At 42.9% G+C, this 15,488-nt stretch overlaps 2 protein-coding genes across 3 annotated transcripts in view; one reads left to right on the forward strand and one right to left on the reverse strand.

Moving 5' to 3' along the window:
• The window catches only part of LOC308577826 (uncharacterized protein), a gene marked incomplete at its 5' end in the record, with an annotated part of 115,196 nt that overhangs the window by 75,542 nt on the left and 24,166 nt on the right, over positions 1 to 15,488 (forward strand). Inside the window, one exon of one of the 2 annotated variants that reach the window (XR_014003719.1) lies at positions 2,876 to 2,979. The exons of the other annotated variant lie outside the window; for it this stretch is intronic. Of the gene's footprint in view, positions 1 to 2,875; positions 2,980 to 15,488 lie in introns of those variants that run through there. 2 annotated transcript variants of the gene reach the window in all.
• MAPKAPK3 (MAPK activated protein kinase 3) overlaps positions 1 to 15,488 on the reverse strand; it is a 79,447-nt gene that overhangs the window by 12,316 nt on the left and 51,643 nt on the right. Inside the window, exons 3-8 of the mRNA XM_081177959.1 lie at positions 8,243 to 8,382; positions 5,410 to 5,474; positions 4,175 to 4,254; positions 3,631 to 3,757; positions 2,874 to 2,949; positions 2,445 to 2,569 (exon numbers count right to left, since the gene is read on the reverse strand). Coding sequence (XP_081034085.1) covers positions 2,445 to 2,569; positions 2,874 to 2,949; positions 3,631 to 3,757; positions 4,175 to 4,254; positions 5,410 to 5,474; positions 8,243 to 8,382 — 613 coding nt within the window. The remainder of the gene's footprint in view (positions 1 to 2,444; positions 2,570 to 2,873; positions 2,950 to 3,630; positions 3,758 to 4,174; positions 4,255 to 5,409; positions 5,475 to 8,242; positions 8,383 to 15,488) is intronic.

A 15,488-nucleotide genomic window follows, 5' to 3' on the forward strand; every position in this document is an offset into this window, starting at 1 on the left:
GAGAGTGATTGCCTGATCCTGTGCTGAGAGGAGCCTAGACAAAGCCATCTGTCACCAGCTGCCAGTGAGAAGGATCCTTATGACGTGCTAAATGTTGTAATTCCTTACAGTGTGTTTTTAAATTGCATTGATGTTACTTGGAAGCATTTGCATCCTGAAACATGGGATAGAAATAATTGCAATAAATATATAGCTGCAAAGAGAGAGCAAGAGAGATGAAAGGTGTGAAGCAGGAGAAAGAACAAAATTACAGAGTTAAACAGTTTCATAAGCTGAGCTGAAAAAAAATACTCTTTGCTGCAGGTGTTTAGATCCACATTTGACTGCCCAATCCTAATCAGGTTTATACAGAAGTTCCACAAAGTTAAAAAGAACTTGCTTCTATATAGGCATGGTTAGGACTGCAGACAAAACATTTGTACAATCTTATACAAAGTTTCTACAGTTTGTTTAGTCCCATGATATGTAGGCACTGGCCACATGTTCATCCTTGTGGAAATAAATGTGAAGAAGAAGCAGGCCCCGCCCCCTACACTTTCATCCAAACCTGTGAACACAGCCTGCCTGCACAACTGTTGTAAACACATAGGCTCCATTCACAGGTTCAGCTGGAAGTGCATGTATGTGTGCCCACAGATTCACTTTTCACATGGGGCCATGATCTTATGCTATGTCCAGAAAAAGGTTAGAATCCATGACATTTTCCGAGCCTGGAGCGCAGTGAAATCTGATTTTGACATAAGAGATCAGCAGAATTTTAAATGCAGGAACGGCTTATGCTTCTAAATTTCTGCAAAACAAATAACGTGTGGAGTACTGAGCCATGCTTTTGAAATAAACCCTTGGAGCGCAGGGGTCTGACTTTGGATACCTCACACCTGCACCCCGACTAATGCGTACCTGAATTAGCCCTTCAATTCTGACTTAGGAACACTGGTAAAGTGAGATTCATTCCTAACAATGACTATAGCGACCAACAACTTAGGTTTGAGGTTCTGATTGAACACAGGTGTCTCAGGGTGGCAGAAGGGGGAGGCATTTCCCACGCATTTCCCCACTCCCTCAACTCACTCTCTTAATGAGGTGCTTATGTCCAAGATTACACAGAAGTCCTGTAAACCACCTCCTGCTGGCCAAGCAGGACACAGCATTTCCCTGCAGCTATCCCTAGGACAGCTCAGAAAGGAGCTGGAATTTCTAAAAGGAAACAGGATTTGGGGGTGTGGAGGATTTATTGTGTTAGATGGATGACAGGGCCTTCTATTACTGATAAACATAGCTGTGACAGTACAGTGTGACCTGCATCAAGGTAATTGCTGCAGCTTCTCCATGAACTAAGGATGGCTCACCCATTATGTACACCAGCTGCAACTATCAGATGCCTATGATTGTACCAACAAAGCCGGCCCGGAGGTGGCAAAATGACTTTACTGTGGTGCATCAGTAGGCTACTCACGATGCCATACACATGCTGCCTCATCCCTCTGCTACAAAATCTGCTTAGGGAGCATCATGCCTCCAAGCAGTAGGTGTTACTCAAGTTGTAGCACATGTCAACAAGGCACTAGCGCAGCCAGTTCGATAGACAAGGAAAATACCACAGAAGTCATGATGGTGCCCTGGAACAACACTTGTTACTGGGATCCCATTCCTGCCCACTTTTTTTTGCTGGTGCAGCACTTTTTTTATCCCCACTCTAATGTAAGTGTTGGGTTTGAAGGAACGGTATTTGAGAAGCAGAGTTAATTTAATAGTATTCTGCGTTTCTGAAACTTCTTTACATAGTGTGTAAGAGGCAGATGTTTACTTTTCTTAACCTCTGGGAGGTTTAACAGAACCTTTTAGGAAGTTATCATCTACCATGTTAGTTCATTGGCACATCTAGTTCAGTACTATCTACAACAGGATTTCCCAAAGTGTGGCTCATGGACCCTTGGTGGTTCATAAGCATCATTTCGGTTGTCCGCAATAGCAACATTAGCATCTAGCACACAAATTACAATTGCTAGACAACAGGCAGAAGTGGTCCACCAAGATCCTTAGCAATCTTCAAGTGGTTTATACAGGGCAGACTCCTGGTTAAATGAGTTATACTCCTTCTTACCACAGCAGGCAGCCTCGTGTCCAAATTAAAACACCAACACACACACACACACACACACACACACACACACACACACAGTTTGGGAACCACTGGTCTATAGTATGATCCACTGGCAGCAGCAGCTCCACAAAATTTCAGACTGGGGTCTCTCCCCGCCCTATGTGGGACCTTCTGCATGCATGCAAGGTGGACGCTCTACCACTGAGCTACATTATTTTTATTTTAGAGATCTTCAAGTAGCATATATGCTGGGCCAGTCTCACCACAGAATATTTAAAGTGTTAAACACACACACCATTGATGCACAAGTACCAGAAAGTACACAGGGGAATTCATTTACCTTCATCAGATACCTCTGACCATTCAGGATTTGGAAATCCATACTGCCCCATCCGAATTCTTCTCTTCATTCCAGGAGAAATGGCCTGGCCAGTGTTGGAGTAGAAAGGAGGGAATCCACACAAGCTACAAAAGAGTGGGATGTAGAGAAGAAATTGTACTGTCTGGGAAATGACCACATCTTTGTCTCCTCCCTGACCTTCCCCACAACTTCAGCAGTCCCATGCACAGTCCCAGATGTCTGTCTTCTGATGGAATGTGTAATAGCCCAGTCACTAATTATCTGAGTGTAGCATAAAAGGAAACATCATTTTAAAACACCATTGAGTGGGGATGGGTGTAGTTTGGGATAGAAGGGAAGTGTTTATTCATACTTGACATGTTAAGGGCTCTACTTCGTTAATCTATTTCTCCCCCACTTCACACTTACAGTATGTACATGATGACACCAAGAGACCACATATCGCAGGATTTGTCATACTTCTCAGGACCAAGGACTTCTGGGGCTGAGTGAGATGGGGAAGAGAACCAAAAGAACTATGAATGTCAGTTTCTCTTATTTTGATCACAAACTACAAATATCTGCATTTTTTTTAAATTAAAAAAGCTGTTTCTGGTTGAAAGAATACTTTAAGTATTTGTACCTGAACCCCATGGGTGCTGGTGAAGCTTGACAAATATTTCATGGTATTTCACATCTTGTGCAAGTGTGTGTGTTCTGAACTGGTGTTCCCCATGCTCAGGCTTTGACTCCTGACTTCCTGAGCCATCAGTGCTCTCATCCCATGCTGGGAAGACTGAGCACTGTGCTTTGATGGTGCCATCTAAGATGCAGTAGCAGCCCATCTGAGTCATCAGACACCTGGGTCAATTTCTGCTCACTAGGCCCTGTGAAGCCCTAGCCTCATAACATGTTCCTCAGCCTGTTCAACCTGTTTCTTGGGTAAGGACACTGGCTGCCTAAGCTCCAGCCCACTATCCTACCTGTTTTGAACCGTGCACCAGATCTGGCCCACTTGAACTGGCAAGCAAGATCCTAACCCTGGTTCTGGTACCTGACAGCCTGGAGCCTGACCGTTGCAGAGATCTGAAAATGGGAGGTGTTTTTTCTAAAGCACAATCATGTTCTCCCCCTGGACTTAACAACTAAAGAGAAAAGTGGGGGGGAGGGGGACATGCAGACTCACCTACGTAATAGGGAGTATAACATGGGGTCTGCAGCGCATTCTGCACCGTCGTCTCTTTGGCAAATCCAAAGTCTGTAAGCTTCAGTACTGCATCCTTCGCTTTAGATGTATAAAGCAGGTTTTCTGGCTGTGATGGTGTCAAGAGAGAAACATAAAATGAGGCTGAACAGGAGAGGTTTCTGGGGGGGAATTTCTATTCAACTGTAGGCTTTGTTCCGTTCCTCTAGGCTGATAGGTGGTGTAGTGCCCAGCATCAAGTTTTTATTTTATTATCATTAGATTGCAATGTGGTGATGCAGATTTTAAATAAACATCAGGCCTTCTTCAATAAGTCTTTTAAAAATGCACTGAGCTTCTGGACAACTGTATACTTAGAAGATACTTGGGATCCTGATCAAGATGGTTCTTCTTCAGACAATTAAAAACTGGGACACACTAGTTCCTCTCAGTGTAGTAACATGGCCTGTGTCAAGTCTCCACTGTCCATTTTCTTGTAATGGTTTAGGCATTTCTCTTTTCTGCCAAGGCACTTTTCAAGCCTCACCTTGACATCTCTGTGGGCGATGTTCATCCCATGTAGATACTGAATGGCTGTTCCAATGTCTCTCATTATTTCAGAGGCCTCTAGAAATAAAAATTCATGAGAAAGGTCACATTAACATTCCCTCCATACTTCAGAGATATGCAGCTAGGCAATGCTTCTGACTAGCAACTAGCTTGTTTGTTTGCAGGGCTAGTGTCAAGACAGGGGAAAAACTAAAATTAGCCCCAACAGCTGTGTTTTGGGTTTTGCAAATGACTATGCCTCCACACATCTTAAACTCTCCTGCTCTGCAGCACCCTTCCTAGAAGGCAACATAAAAATGACCAGAAAGTCATGTATGGTGCATACGTACAATATACACTACTTGTTCCTAGGGTATGACTAACCAATGCACACCTAAACTGATAGCAAGGTTCTGAACGCCCTTTGCGCCCTAAGACTTGAGCAGAGAGACGTAAAATGCAAAGCTGAAAGGATAAACACCTACCATCTACTACTCAGTGATCTAAAGATCTCATTGCACTTTCTATGTTTGAACGTATAGTTTATAATCGTCAGTCTGCTTTGGATACATGTTTGGACATATGGGGCATGAGTCACCATAAGCCTGTTGGCCGAAGCCATGCACAAGGACTTCTGTTTGTGCAATGGGGGCTTCCTCTCTCAGAACTGGCTCTGGGAGATCAGATTGGCAAGCCCCCAACAGTGCATAGGAGAGGGGTTGGGGAATCATTGTTCTATATGGCCAGCTGACATGCAATTGCAGACAGAACGTTCAACACAGTGTGATGCTGAATTCTACCCATGGACCTATATTAAATTATGTGTTTAAGTCAGGATCAGTGGAATATTTTCATTGTTACGGCTGACTGACAACATTTTCCCCCTGTTACCTGTTATATTTCCAATGATACTTTAAAAAAATTGAAAAAAAAAATATATGGTGAAGTTTTAAGCCCTTTCCCCTGTTTCCTCAAAGTGCCTGGGCGAGAATAAGCTGCTGAGAGTTCCTGGGCAAAGCACAGTAGGGCCTCCCTTTCATGTGAATGGCTTGGCTCCACACTATCTTAGCCATTGCAGCTTGACAGAGGAGGGAGTTGTACACCTCCCCTCCAAATTATATGATCCAGACTGATTTGGGTTTTCTTTCTGACAGAAAGCCACTAGCCCCCCACCTGATCTACAAGCTCTTTATACACACACACACATAGAGAAAAAACAATTTAATGCTGTACCTTTTTCTGTGAAAGCTTGGTCGCCTCGTTCCTGGATCCTGCTGAACAGCTCCCCTCCCTCCATGCTGTGAACAAAGTGCAAACACACAGAGGATTCATAATGCAAGCACAAAGGGGGTCCCATCTCAGTAGCTTGGTTTTTTTATGTATGAATACTGCTGTTTCCACTTCCTATCTGCTGTGTGCATTTCTAATATTAGCTTTATTATCCTTAAAAGGCAGCCAAGACATTGTTACTATGGCCTTATGACATAGATGAAGGCCTCAGTAACTATTTTGCCTCACAGTTGCTCAAATGCCTAAAACAGTCCTGATATAAAGAAACTATGATGCTTGCAATGTAGCTGTTCTCATTGGATTCAAAGTGTCCTGCTTGCAGAGTTTTAGAGCTTTGGGGTGCTTTCTAGGGCCATTCACATACTTGGAAAGCAAGGCTACAAAAGTACATGGGAGGGAAGGCAGCAATCTTCCCTTTGCCTACTCCTCAGATACAAGCATAGCAATATCTCTGTAAAATTCAGTTCAGCCACTTGTTACATTATATTTCATATTTACAGTGTTGTTGTTTTAAAAAACTGTTTAGGGGTACTCTCATTTTCCTACTCATATTGAAATACTGCCCCTCAATGAGGCCAAACTTGAATTCACAAAATGTTTAGGGGTATGTGTACCCCCAGAAAAAAAGCACTGCGTATATATTTCCTACCACATTGCTTCTTGGCCAGGTTGCAATCTTGCACACAGGCTACTTTAATCACACTAACTTCAATAGGATTTAATCTACTTTAAAGCACACAGGATCACAGCTTAAATCCTATTGAAATTAATGGGCTTTAAGGTAGCCCATGTGCAGAATGGAACCTACATATGAATGAGCAGGAAGAAAACAAACAAAAAAAGCACAAAAAAGCTTTAAAGCCTGCGGTTTTAATATAGAGGCAGGCTCTTCAGAGAAAGCTGAATCACTGCTCTTTGTTGACCCTACTGGAAATGAGCACATCAGACAGTACTGCAGGAAGGCAAAGAGTAATCCCTGTTGTTCTGATGCCATCAAAATTCTGAAAAGTATGAGAAAAACAACAGAGGCAGCAAAAGGAGGGGAAGATAACACACAAATGAAATATAGAGTCAAAGCTGGCCCTATCAAAACTCTGCATAAGAAACCACATAGTGATAAAGAGGAAAAATGTGATCTGAGCAAACATTTTTTGGGCCAGGAAGCTAGGCTTGCCTATATCTCCACTGATTTTGATGAAAATCAGACAGTTTCCTATGTACCTACTCAGTGTTCAGCTTACAAATTTGGCTCTGAACAATATATTGCAGTTCAACACACCAGCACTGACTCCACCCTCTGCATCTCCTCCAGGTTTTTGAGAGCTTGCCAAAACAGCAGTTCAACTACATTCATTTATTTACCATTTCAGATCATGTCTGCACAGGATCATCATGTCTTTACAGGAGCTTTCACAAACATACAACCCCGAAAAGCCTGTCCTGGCAACACAAGGGGAATATCAACATTATTTATTCAGGAACAGCAGAATTGTTAGCCTCCTAGTATGTCTGGAGAAAGTTGGTCCAAACAAACAAGAGCCAGAGTGTGGCCTAGTGGTTGGGGTGTTGGTTTGATCCCCGTACACCAAGGTTCAATCTCCATATGGGACAGCTGCATATCCCTGCATTGCAAGGGGTTGGATCAGATAATCCTCTTCCAACTCCACAATTCTATGATTCTATGCTATCCTGTCTCCAGCACAGCTAAGACCTTCTCACCGTCTATTTTCTCTGGCAATTTTGTTGCTTCTCTGACCTATGGCAACAGGGCATTAGTGCTTAACTCCTCTCCTCTCTACACTTGCAAGCCTGATAAACCACCCTGGAAATGTATGAACTGAATGGCAATATGCAGTTCAATCAGATCAGACACCAGCATCAACCACAGAGCAGGGAGAGCTATGCCCTTCAAATTCTGCCTTGTTGGGTTTTCTGGTTGGCCACTGTAGGAAACCAGATGCTGAACTAGACAGGCCTTTGGTCTGATCCTACAGGGATGTTCTTATATCTGCTTCCTACTACGTTAGGCAAGGTTGAGCTCAATGCAAACTTCTGAAAGGGAGTGGATCACCACAAGGTGCTGCTATTGTTTCTTCAGGGCCAGAATGGACTCTGCTCTCACGCAAACATGTGCCGTCACGGATCAAAGTCAATGCAGTGAATGGTTTGGACTGGACTAGCCTTGTGTGTGTGTAACAATTGCCACTCACAGAGAATAATGAAAGAAAAGACAAATGAAGAACGGTGCACATAGCACAGCACAGCACAGCACAGCACAGCACATTGCCCTCCTCAAGGTTCTGTGCTGTTGTTTTTTTAAAAAGATTTTGCCCCCCCCCAATCCCCCATATTTCCAGAAAACTCTGTAAAGCCACATTCCAGTGGAGAACCATTTATGTCCATGTGGAGATGGCAGCATTGAATCAGTAGCTCATGTATTGCTAGATAGCACACTTTATAAAGATTTGAGGAGTGAGGTTATTACCCCTCTACTACTATCCGTACCAGGTCGCTCAACCATTGCTACCCTGTTTTTTTCTTCTGGCAGATCAAGATAACTAGGTGTCAGCAAAAACTGCAAAAAAATTAGCAGGGGCAGTTAGAATAAGATCTATTATTTGATTAATTTTCTAGCATTCCTCAGCTTAAAAAAACAAAACCCAAAAAGAAAGCCTATTGGCTCCATGTTTATCTATGGCTAAATTTTGTCATTTGTATTGATGTAAATCTCCAGAATGTATTTTGTATAGCTAAATATTAAGCTCTATCCCCATACCATTCCATGATGATCAGGATGCACCTCTTCCCATGATGTATGTTCTCATAAACATCCAGGATATGGACAATGTGTGGACAGCCCGAAGCCCGCCAATGATGATCCACTTCCTGTCGTGCTTTTGGGCTATCATACAAGAGCTGCAAAGGGAAAAGAAACAGGAATAATGGTCACATTTGCCTTCCTGGACCACCATACTTAGAATTCTGATGGACATGGAACTGAGCAACTATCTCATTGGGCTGGACAACTGCTAGAGGGGCAGCCACATATTTGTTCCCAGAACAAACATGGGGACCTGACTGCGAAGTTGCTCTGTGCCTGGGAAAAAGCAATTTCACAAAATAGCACCTACCCTGTTGGACTAGAGAAACCTTAAAGCTCTATGATATCAATCCTGACCCAAATGCACTGGCTATCAATTAGTTTCTAGGCCCAATTCAAAGTGCTGGTTTTGACCTATAAAGCCTTAAACAGCTCAGGACCACAATACCTCAAGGACTGCCTCTCCGCATATGAACCAACCTGGACCCTGCAATCATCATCTGAGACCCTGTTTTGTGTGCCTTCTCCATGAGAGATCTGGAGGGTGGCAACACGAGAACAGGCCTTTTCTGTGGTGGCTCCCTGCTTGCAGAATGCTCTCCCTAGGGAGGCTTGCCTGGTGTCTTGGTTGCAGATCTTTAGGCACCAGGAAAAAATTAGCCTAGGCCTTGGGCAAATTTAATCAATTAATTATAAAGGAATTAGCCTAGGCCTTTGGCTAATTAAACAATCTATGGCCTTTTTAACTGTGTATGGGGGTATTATTTTTGTTTTCTGTTTTTATATTGGAAACCACCCTGTGATCTTCGGATGGGCAGGCATAGAAATTTTAAGAACAGCAATAAATGTTAACCAGAGAGACCACCTTGGGGACTCTCAGCCACCCTAACTCATCCTGGAAGGGCTGAATTTTGCTGACACCTATGCCTATTGCATAGAGGCCTGCAGAAGTAGATTAGTGCAGGGATGTGGAGCAGAGCTTTAACAATGGGCAGGAAAAGCAAAGGTTTTAATCTCTTCTTCCCCACTCAGGTAGGCACAGAATAACCCTTTCTCGGTATCGCACTCAGACTCTGAAATGTAAGCACTAGCAAGGAAGAATGGGGACAGAGAGAGGACTTCTTCCTGACAGCAGTAACACCTAGTTTGAATGGAGTTAGATGTTTCAGTTCTCCAGACAAAGTAAGGATGGTTTGCTTCTCTTTCTCTCTACTCCAGCCAGCACAGAAATGGGCTATTGCAAAAAGCACTTGGGGGCCTTCCAGCAACCAAGGATTGTTAAATACACAGTGACTGTATGAATATGCTTCCTGAATGTTAAACCAACCTCATGCATTCCAAGGGTCACTGACTGCGTTCTTATGCTTCAGTCCCTGCTATAAGCTGAAACAACTTTATTTTGAAGCATCCACTAACACTCCCCATTAGGGCAGAGATTTGCTTCAACCCTCACAATAGATTTATATCTAAGTATCTATCCCCAACGATCACACTGGAAAATACTCCAAGCAGCACCGGCTTTTTTCCTAATATGACTGTTTGGCTTCTCGTGCCTCACGATCTGACCAGAGAAATCCAAACTCTGTGCAGAGAAAAGCAGGGTTCTGCAACATGTACGCACATTAAACCAACATCTGGAAATGTTTATAACTAGTCATGGGGTGGAGCAAAGATATGAAGCACATGAAATTTGACCCCTTTGAAATGCAATATGTCTTATTCAGCCATCCCTCTGTGTTCTGAAATTTCACGATGCATTATCTCACACCCTCTGCAGTTGCAGAGATGTTGCATTTAAATAAAAAAAAAGAAAGTTAAAGTTCTCGTGACACAGACTCCTACATCCAATACTCCTGTTCATGTTTATTCTCTACTTGTGAGGTTTACTCAATAGTAGGCCTATTGAAATTAATGGACTCTGAATAAAACTGAGTTGAATACCACTCCTGGAATTCTTATACCCCTAAAGTTTAGACACAACTGTTGAAGCAGAATCCTAGGGAAGCATCATAACAGCTTCTTTTCCTATACAGAGCTAATGCCCAGGTAAGGAAAGGCACACACATACACAGTCACCTATTCAGTTCTTGGCTTGCGCTTATTTTGCTATAAATACCTCTTATTGATTGTTGACATAAATAAGGCACATTCCTCTATTTAAGTAATATATTTATTTAACCTACTGTAAAACATACTGTTTTTGTTATCTGAGAGTAATACAGTGTGTGGTGTGGCCATCTTACATGTTTTCCTAGTACTGGGTAACGCTCCTTGTTGTTATTAGATGGCGACAGCATCCTATCATGGCTGGGTGTGTGTGTGTTTGTGTGCATAATCTTCACAATCAGAACCAGCTGAATGCACCTGACTTCCCATGGTAGCCATGAGGTGGTGAAGGGGAGCAGCAATGACTGTACTCCCTAATTTTTTATGTGATTCTTCCCATGGCAGCCATTTTTTGATAGGCACCCATAGCACTCTTTTTTAAATTTTGTTTTTAATTTTATTGATTTGTTAGCAACAAGTACAAACATGACAACAACAGAAAGAATACAAAATTTAAAAAGCAATGCAGCTATTAGACTTAAAAAATTTCCCACTCCTGACATAGAGCATACATGTACATAGCACCCACACAAGAAATGCACACACCACAATAGAGGGTGTGATAGGCAAAGCGCATGCCCTGCTCTCTGCAAGCCTTCTTGTCTGTGATCTTCCTGAGGAGGCTTGTTTGGTGCCCATACTCTCCTCAGGCTTTTAAACATTTAAACCTTTTACTGCACCTGTTTTATTTGCTTTCCCTTGGAAGTTTCCATTTGTCATGTTTTTACCTGCAGTCACCTTCTCGTAATTGTATTGTTTTTATTTTGTATTGGTTTTTTATTCCTTTTCTTAGCCCCACCAGGGAGCACGTGTGTGCTGGGGGTGCTGGGTAAAAATATGGCTAAATAAAACTAATGAATGCCTGAAAAGAAAATAGGAACCTGCATAATTCCTTGGCCAGACTTGTGCAGTGCCAGGGGGCCTTGGTCCCTCACAAAGGGAGGTGACAACATCATATGTCTGCTGCCTTTGCATCCTGGTAAAATGGACAGAGGGAAGGTAATAGCCACTGAAGAAGGCTACAAGCCACACAAACAAGGAGCTCTACATGCTCACTTATTGCGTTACAAGCCTGGAGGGAGCACTAGCACCAAGACCGATGACAACTGGGAGATGTTCCTCAGCTGCATTCCTCCATCCAAAAGCAGGGATCAGCAGGTTGCCAGTGTTCTCTGTGGTACTAAGAAAGAAGGTCTTTTCTTTGTTACCTTGATGAACCTGCTTTTCCCAGAATTGCTCTGTGACCTACTCAGACCTCCACTTGTGCAATTCAGTCCTTTGTGTAGATTCCTGCCAAACCATGACACTCAATTTCTCCAGTTGCCTTCTCACAATCTGGTCACCCATCATGTCTCACTTGACCATCCCACTGTCATTGCCCTGAGTTCAGCAGGGACAAGGACACAAGAGCTGGAAGCTACACTGACATGGACTTAGGAGCCATGTAATTGGGGGAGTGAGGTACTGAACTTGAAGCTGGCAAGCAGGAGCTCACCAAACCAAACGCAAGAGCATCCAGACCTGTAGAATTGGAGCGATGGTCCTCACAGGCACATTCTCTGCAGCCTAAGGAATCAAGTGCCTCCTATAGTCTGTTGCTAGTCCAACAGCACAGGGAGGCACCAGGCAGCACACCGCAGAATGCAAGAGAAGTGCCTGTATTCAGGGGAGAGAGCTGGTTGTTCTCTAATTCTCCCAAAGCATGTATAGCCTGGAAGAGGGTAGAGAGTTCTAGACCTTCTCAGAGCAGGTTGCTCACTGCAGGCTCCTTCTTCAGATCAAAACAAGACACCTACCCAGCATACTCTACCAACCTGATGTCAACAACTTTGCTGTGCCTAGCTTTCCCCCATTCCCACTGAAAATGGGCTGAAAATATGGCTTCTCAGCAGTTATTACCTTGTAATAATATATGAAATGGATTTTTAAATTTTATGTCAATTTTAAAATATTTTAAGTTATTCTATTCATTCAGATTTATTTCTCTTTGATTAAATAGTTAAAGGATCCAATGGAGGGGGGGGGATCATTCTGATGCCAACTTGCCGAATGTAAACTTGGCTTTTGCTCAACTGAGATCTTTCCTTCTGCTCCTCAGAAAGCTCTAGGATAACTTTGGGTAAAAGCTTAGGAAATCTAATTCCTGTGAGGAAAAGTGTTATTGACCTACTTCCTCCACAGGTTCCTCCTGACAATTCTTTCTCCTCTATACAATAAGAACAATGACACTTTGATGATAACAATGATTACTGGCACAAGATTCTCGGTGTCTCTTACATTTGTGAAAATGGTACCCAGCTTGTTGTTTACATCGCTACAAAACAATTGTTTTCTCCTTTAAGAACATAAGTAGAGCCGGCTGGATCAGGCCAGTGGCCCATCTTTTCTCCAAACTGAAAGGTCTCAAACGTGGCAACCTGTCTTCAGAGGGAAGCTGCTCCACAGAGAGCATTACCAAAATACGGGGCTTTGTCATTTTGAAACATTGACTCCTTTGCACTATTGCCTCTCTCATCTTCTGGCCACAAGCCCAGATTATTATTTTTTTCAAGTGACAAGCATTGCCTGTTGCAAAGTGGCAGTGGCAGCTGCCTAAAGGAAAGAAGCCAAGCACACAGAAAACTCTTGAGATTCACCAGGAAATGCTTGATTTAATTTAAATCACCTTGTTATACTGAATTCATTACCGATAATACGCTGCATATTTTTTTTCGTAAAATTGAAAAGCAGAAAATGCACCTCGGAACAGTACGTGAGACTCATCAGTTTGCCATGGGTAAAAATAAATAAATCCAAAACTATGCACAATGTACAGAGCCTAACAACAGCATAATTTTTTTTGCATGATACGGGCCTCCATTTAAGGTTTGCTTATATAATCTGTGTTGCAACCCATTTAGGTTTATACAAGGAAGAAGGATGTACAATTACCAGGCATCTAATAGAATTAAGATGTATGAAGGAAAACCTCAGAATGACCGATACAAACTGTATTGGCATCATAATCCTGCAGATAGATGCCACTGCTTCAGCCTAAGACACTGAATGGGAACCCAGTGTGAAGAGACAAGGAAAACAGCCAATACTTTCAGAACTAATCAGTGCAAACAAAACCACAGATCAGTCACATTAAGAAGGTAACCACTGTGAGCTACCTATCTTGGTATTGCTGGATCATGTAAACAAGCTCTTGAAATAAAATTCATCTCCTTTGATACTTAAGGGCCTACCTATTTTTTTTTTTTCATATTTGTGGCTAATTTACATGGACTGAAACATTCATTTTAGGTGTCAATGCTTGGAGCATTAGAAATGGGGTTTCCTGACCAATGAGTATGCAGATAAACGGAACCTGCAGATTCAGCTTTGTTCAAAAAAGCTTCCTCTGAGCATCTCCCCTTTCCCCTCACTGTCACATTCCAGTGTGACCAAGAAACAAGAGTTATGCAGGAATAGAACTGCTTCTCAGTGGCTGGAGTCACCAGAGAGAGGAAATGGGCTTCGCCTCCCCCATAATGGTGTCCCTAAGAATACTGCTTTACTATGTCCTATACTTTAAATGGATGCCGTTCATCCCTATGGGGGGAAAGAACGTTCAGCACTGAGGGATTAACACTGTTCTACGGAGAAAACCTGCTTGCAACAGGAGCACAACAGAGAACAGCAATCCTCTTCCCCTTTCTGAAGGAATGTCCAGGATTGCAGGGAAGGTGGCAACAGGCCTGTTCGGGCATTTGTCTGAAAGCACAGAGAGCAGAGTGGGATTGTGCCCATTAATGCTTCTGGCCCCTCTCCTGCCCCCTACCAGATTCCCCCGTCCCCATGAGAATTCGGGGGTGGGGAGTCTGAACAGGTGGTCTATTACTTTTCCAGAGCCTCTTGCACCTCTAAAATGCAGCAGATTATTTCTGTGGGGGTATATTTTGTGAGAAGTTGCCCTAGGATTGCCCTCTTGTGAGGAGAAAGTCACATTTGAAACACACACAAACACACCCTTTATAACAATGCTATGATATCTGTACCAATGTACAAAACATTTCCTAAGATATCTACCCTGTCAAAGTGCAGCTGGGAGGAAATTGCTGTTTCTGTCATCACAGGATTTGGCTGTTTCTGCAGTATCTAGCGACAACAACAGAAGTTATTGGATATAATGGCCACCTCCAACGAGAGAGCTTCAGGCGGTCTTGTTTGGCTGCACATTACTTAAGAACAGCAGCAGCAGCATGTAAGTGGCTTGTATTCTCTGCACTCTCCGCCACAAGGCCTCTGCAAGCGCTGCGTCTTCGGGCTGAAGTAGGACAGTATGCCTTAATCTAAATTCTCCAGGTATACCAAATCTGAACTAGAGCAGATTAATGATGGATTTCAGTAATGCAGTTTGAGCTGCCCAGCAGTATCTGCCTGCCTTCCAGCAGGAGAGACACAGAAACACACCCACCCACCCGTACCTATATTTATACATTATTTTACAGCAGCTTCACTGGTTCCTTATGTCTACCAAATGCAATTCAGTTTGTTAATGAACTGGAATCCAAATATTGTGTCTAGCAAATGCAATTCAGATTGTAAATGAACTGGGATCCAAATATTTGAAAGAGCCCTCCTCTATATCAGCCAACCTATACACAAATATCGGCAGCGAAGGCTCTGCTTACTTTCCTGCCCAGTGAGCAATAGTGACACAAGACAGGGACTTCTCTGTGGTGGTACTCAATCTATAGAACTCCCGCTCCTCAGATATGTGGCTGGTGTCAACATTAACTTTTCAATGCAAACCAAAAATGTACCTCTTTACCAAGGCATTTGGTGATGACTGATGCCTTAAGGTTAGCAATATTGTGGATTGTTTGCCTGCCAGTAGCCCAGTTTGCACGTAATGCTAAGTTAAACCATGGCTTAGCATGAATGTGCAGCTTCCCAAGAGAGGATTGTGGCTGCTTTGTTCTTCCTACACTGCAGCACTGCTGTGATCTAAGCCAAGGTTTGGTTTAGCATGTAGTCTGAACTAAGCTGCATTGTGTTTTGTATGATATTTTTTAATACTATTAAAAATCTGCAGTGTGAATCTTGTTTTAATATAGAGATTTCAGTT

This window comes from Podarcis bocagei, assembly GCF_964188305.1.
Source record: "Podarcis bocagei genome assembly, chromosome: 2".
NCBI classification, from domain to species: Eukaryota; Metazoa; Chordata; class Lepidosauria; order Squamata; family Lacertidae; genus Podarcis; species Podarcis bocagei.